Source organism: Cebus imitator, unplaced genomic scaffold (assembly GCF_001604975.1).
Source record: "Cebus imitator isolate Cc_AM_T3 unplaced genomic scaffold, Cebus_imitator-1.0 Scaffold18, whole genome shotgun sequence".
NCBI classification, from domain to species: domain Eukaryota; kingdom Metazoa; phylum Chordata; class Mammalia; order Primates; family Cebidae; genus Cebus; species Cebus imitator.
This window is the reverse complement of record NW_016107333.1, coordinates 5177339-5182841: the sequence shown is the minus strand read 5'-3', so window position 1 is coordinate 5182841 and position 5503 is coordinate 5177339. Positions and strand designations below refer to the sequence as shown.

At 49.6% G+C, this 5503-nt stretch overlaps 1 protein-coding gene across 4 annotated transcripts in view; it reads left to right on the top strand.

Annotated features, from left to right (window-relative positions):
* TGIF2 (TGFB induced factor homeobox 2) overlaps positions 1 to 5503 on the top strand; it is a 20115-nt gene that overhangs the window by 3902 nt on the left and 10710 nt on the right. For all 4 annotated transcript variants that reach the window (XM_037732769.1, XM_017512716.2, XM_017512712.2 and 1 more), the window contains exon 2: positions 2197 to 2422. In XM_037732769.1, the coding sequence (XP_037588697.1) occupies positions 2231 to 2422 (192 nt within the window). In that variant the 5' untranslated portion in view covers positions 2197 to 2230. The remainder of the gene's footprint in view (positions 1 to 2196; positions 2423 to 5503) is intronic.

The window sequence follows — 5503 nt, the reverse complement described above, 5'->3', positions numbered from 1 at the left end:
GATCTCGGCTCACCGCAACCTCCGCCTCCTGGGTTCAGGCAATTCTCCTGCCTCAGCCTCCTGAGTAGCTGGGATTACAGGCACGCACCACCATGCCCAGCTAATTTTTTGTAGTTTTAGTGGAGACGGGGTTTCACCATGTTGACCAGGATGGTCTCGATCTCTTGACCTCGTGATCCACCCACCTCGGCCTCCCAAAGTGCTGGGATTACAAGCGTGAGCCACCGCGCCCGGCCTTCTTATGTTTTTAAAGAGGCAGGGTTTCTCCATGTTGGTCAGGCTGGTCTCGAACTCCCGACCTCAGATGATCCACCCTCCTCGGCCTCCCAAAGTACTGGGATTACAGGCGTAAGCCACCATGCCCAGCGAGAAAGGGGCTTAGTATGTTGCCCAGACTGGTCTTGAACTCCTGGCCTCAAGGGATCTTCCTGCCTTAACCTCCCAAAGCATTTAGATTGCAGGCATGAGCCACCACACCTGGCCCAGGATGTTTTTGCCCCTTCAGAAAGAAACTCCATACACTTTAGCTACCACTCATCCTTCTATCTCCACAGCCCTAACTGCGGAGCTGTTAGTTAGCTAATCTACCCTGCCCCTATAGAGTTCATGATCCGTGGAATCATATAACATGTAGTCTCTTATGACTGGCATTTTTCCCTTAGCATAATGCTTTCAAGGACTATGTTGTAGCATGTGTAAAGATTTATTTTTTTTTAAGATGGAGTTTGGCTCTTGTTGCCCAGGCTGGAGTGCAGTGGCACAGTCTTGGCTCAATGCAACCTCCATCTCCTGGGTTCAAGGAATTCTCCTGCCTCAGCCTCCTGAATAGCTGGGATTACAGCTGCATGCCACCATGCCCAGCTTTCTTTTTTTGAAACAGAGTTTCACTTTGTCACCCAGGCTGGAGTGGAGTGGCACAAACACAATTCACTGCAGCCTTGACCTCCTAGGCTCAAGCAGTTCTGCCTCAGTCCACAAGTAGGTGGGCCTACAGGTACGCACCTCAACACCTGGCTGATTTTTGTTTTTTTTTTTTGTGAGCCACTGTGCTGGCCTTGGGCAGCTTTCTTAATCTCTTTCTGTTACCTCATCTATGAAATGATGATAATAATAGCTTCTCCCTTATTGAGGACTTATAATGATTAAATGAGATAACATGTAAAATGCTCAGTACAGGCTGGGCACAGTAGTTCAACACCTGTAATCCCATCACTTTGGATGGCTGAGGCCAACAGATCACTTGAGGCCAGGAGTTCGAGACCATCCTGGCCATGGTCAGGTGAAACCCCGTCTCTACAAAAATATACAAAAATTAGCTGGGTGTGGTGGCAGGCGCCTGTAATCCCAGCTACTCAGGTGGCTGAGGCAATAGAATCACTTGAACCCAGGAGGCAGAGGTTGAAGTGAGTCGAGATAGCACCACTGCACTGTCTCCAAAAAAAAAAAAAAAGGCATGGTGGCTTACACCTGTAATCCCAGCACTTTGGGAGGCCAAGGTGAGTGGATTATGAGGTCAGGAATTTGAGACCAGCCTGGCCAACATAATGAAACCCCGTGTCTACTAAAAATACAAAAAATTAGCCAGGCATGGTGGTGGGTGCCTGTAATCCCACCTACTTGGGAGGCTGAGGCAGGAGAATCACTTCAACCTGGGAGGCAGAGGTTGTGGTGAACCGAGATGGCACCATTGCACTCTAGCCTGGGCAACAGTTCGAGACTCCGTCTCAAAAAAAAAAAAAAGAAAGAAAGAAAAAATGCTTAGGCCGGGTGTGGTGGCTCACGCCTGTAATCCAAGCACTTTGGAGGCCAAGGTGGGCGGACCTCCTGAGGTCGGGAGTTGAAGAATAACGTGACCAACATGGTGAAACCCCGTCTTAAAAAAAAAAAAAGAAAGAAAGAAAAAATTTTCAGTACCAAACATGGAAAACAGTAGACCTCAGTGAAAGCTGTGATGATTTCCAGTCCAAGTCCTGCTTGTGAATGAACTGCCATTTGGTAGTCACTTACCTGTTCCACGAAGTGGAGGAACTTTGAACCCATTCCTTCTAGCTTGCTCTGGATGTGGTATGGCCTGAGACTCTGAACTGCACCTACCCCATTTCTGGTGTCCCAGGCTCGAGTAATGCTGAGCGTATTTGGAGACTAGGAAAGGCACTGCATGCTAATGATGTTCCCATCCCGTGTCACTTGTCCCAGGCTTACCCAAGGTCCAGCCTAGCCCCTAGACACCATGTCAGACAGTGATCTAGGTGAGGACGAAGGCCTCCTCTCCCTGTCGGGCAAAAGGAAGCGCAGGGGAAACCTGCCCAAGGAGTCAGTGAAGATCCTCCGAGACTGGCTGTACTTGCACCGCTACAACGCCTATCCCTCAGAGCAGGAGAAGCTGAGCCTTTCTGGACAGACCAACTTGTCAGTGCTGCAGGTAAGGAGGGGATCTGGATGAAGGGGTGACAGAAGGACCTGGGTTCTAGTCCTGTCCCAGCCGTGTCACTGACTCACTAAGTCTTGGGCCAGTCACTTCCGTTGTCTGGGCTTCAGTTTCTTCTTGGGTTGGGGAGAATATCCATTCTCCGTGTCTTAAAAGAAGAGAATGAAATAGGGTCACTGAGGTCAATTTCAGACTTTGGAGAGTTCTGAAGAGGCAAGGAATTAAATGTCAAAGTCTAGGTGTCATCATTAACTTTGGAGCCCAAGGGAAGATGAGAAGGCATCGTGAGTCTAAGATTTGGTCCCCAGCCCCAAAGCAGTATTGGACGGCGACTTGGTTGCAAAGGGCAACTGTGATTTGCAGTGTGGTTAAGAGATGAGGCAGAATCACAGTCCAAGAAAGAGCAGAGTCGGAGGTTGTGCGTTTATAACCCAGTTCTGCTTCACGTCTTGATTTCCTCATCTGTAAAGGGGCAGGGGGCACAGAATCCTCCCCTGCCTGGTGGAACTGTTGTAAGGAATAGATTCAGAACCGGATATGAAAGTGCTTTGGAAGCTATACACATGAACACACTCAAAAGATAGCCTTATCCCCTTTTTGTCAGAGTGCAAAGTATTGTCCCCTTTGAATTGCACCTGTTGCTGACCCGCAGGTGTCTTTGTTCTCCTTTCCTGGTACTGAGGCAGGGACCCTGGACCACGATTGCTTTGCCTCCAGTTTGCCTCTCCCCTTCTTGGAAACACATTGTAGGCTCTTAGCCTAACACCAGAAGCCCAGCCCTGCCCTGCTGGCCCCCACTGCTCCCTTCCGGAGCCTACCAAACCTCTCCCCCAAGCCCTCCTGTTTCTCTTTACCCCTCTGTCCTTTCATAGCCTGTTACTCCTTTGGTGCTGTCTCCCCCCCCTTCCCTTATCCCACTCTGAACCTCCCACTTCTTCCCAGCTCCTCTCTTTCCTCCATGTAGAGACATGGTAAGTATTTCAGCCCTCAGAACTCCTGTCACCTGACTTTATACTCTCTGGGCAGTGGTTAATCCGAGTATCTGTATGAGAAAGGCTCTAAAGTTACAGATCCTGACTCAGATTCCATCTTCTCCACAAGAGGAAGCCTGGACTTTGGCCAAGTCACTGCCTTCTCTCTGAGCTTCATTATTCCCTCATCTGAAAAAAAAAGGGAGGTGAGTGTAGCATTTTTAAGAGTGTAGGGAGGAAGGGACGAGAAGAATTCAAGGCTCACTGGGACCCTGCACAGTGGCTCACGCCTGTAATCTCAGCACTTTGGGAGACCTAGGCAGGAGGATCACATGCACCCAGGAATTTGAGACCAGCCTGGGCAACGTAGGGAGACCCCATCTATAAAAAACAAAAAATTAGCCGGGCATGGTGGTACATACCTGTAGTCTCAGCTACTTGGGGGGCTAAAGTGGGAGGATCTCTTGATCCCTGGAGGTGGAGGCTGCAGTGAGCTGTGATTGAACCACTGCACTCCAGCATGAGCGACGGAATGAGACTTTGTCTCAGAAGAAAAGGTCTGGCCCAGTGGCTCACGCCTATAATCCCAGCGCTTTGGGAGGCCTAAGCAGGTGGATCGCTAGGTCAGGAGTTCAAGACCAGCCTGGCCAAGATGGTGAAACTCCGTCCCTACTAAGCATACAAAAATCAGCCAGATGTGGTGGCGAGTACCTGTAATCCCAGCTACTTGGGAGGCTGAGGCATAGCATTGCTTAAACCTGGGAGGCAGAGGTTGCAGTAAGCTGAGATGGCACCGTGGCTCTCCAGCCTGGGCGGCAGAGAGAGACTTCGTCTCAAAAAAAGGCCAGGTTAGGTGGCTCACACCTATAATCCCAGCACTTTGGGAGGCTGAGGTGGATGGACCGTCTGAGGTTGGGAGTTTGAGACCAGCCTGACCAACGTGCAGAAACCCCGTGTCTACTAAAAATACAAATTAGCCCAGCGTGGTGGCGCATGCTTATAGTCCCAGCTATTTAGGAGGCTGAGGCAGGAGAATCGCTTGAACTTGGGAGTTGGAAGTTGTGAGCTGAGATCGAACCATTGCACTCCTGGGCAACAAGAGTGAAACTCTGTCTCCAAAAAAAAAAAAGGCTACTGGTCAGTGTTTGGCACACAGTACGTGTTTCTACTGTTTTCAGATTCATCTTTCTGCCTAAGGTACAAAGTTTTGGGCTGGCCCTCCTGGTTGCCCAGGAGTGCATGGCATTTCACAGTATACCTCCTCAGCATGGAGCTGGGCAGAGTTGGGATCCCAGAGAGGAACCAGACACATTCTTACCCTCAAGGAGTGTCTAGACAGCCTTTTTGCGGGTCTCCTTGCCTTCAGCCTTCAGCCTTGTTCATTTAATCCATTCTTTTGAACACAAAATCCCAAATCTGATAGGGTCAGGCACTTGCGTACTCTCCTGCGCTCAGAATAGAGTCCAAACTGATACTTGCAGCCTAGGTTTGGGGCTGCTGCTTGTATTCCCAGGGCACCTCATCCTGTTCTGTCAAACCACTTGTCACACTCTGTTAGAATTACTTTTTGTCAGGGACACTTTCTCAAATCTGAGAAATATACTAACTCCTTCTATTTTATTTATTTATTTTTTATTTTTTTGAGACAGAATGTTGCTCTGTCACCCAGGATGGAGTGCAGTGGTGCGATCTCAGCTCACTGCAACCTCTGCCTCCTGGGTTCAAGCGATTTTCCTGCCTCAGCTTCCCGAGGAGCTGGGATTACAGGCACCCACCACCGAGCCAGGCTAATTTTTGTATTTTTAGTAGACACAGGGTTTCGTTCTGTTGGCCAGGCTGGTTTCAAGCTACTGACCTCAAGTGATCCACCTGCCTCAGCCTCCCAAAGCGCTGGGATTACAGGTGTAAGCTACCATGCCCAGCCTAATTTTTGTATTTTAAGTAGAGGTGGGGTTTCAATATGTTGGCCAGGCTGGTCTTGTACTCCTGGCCTCAAGTGATACTCCCACCTCCCACCTCAGCTCCCAAAGTGCAGGGATTACAGGCGTAAGCCACCATGCCTGGCCCATCCTATGAAAGAAAACATTTTTCACGGACCCATCTC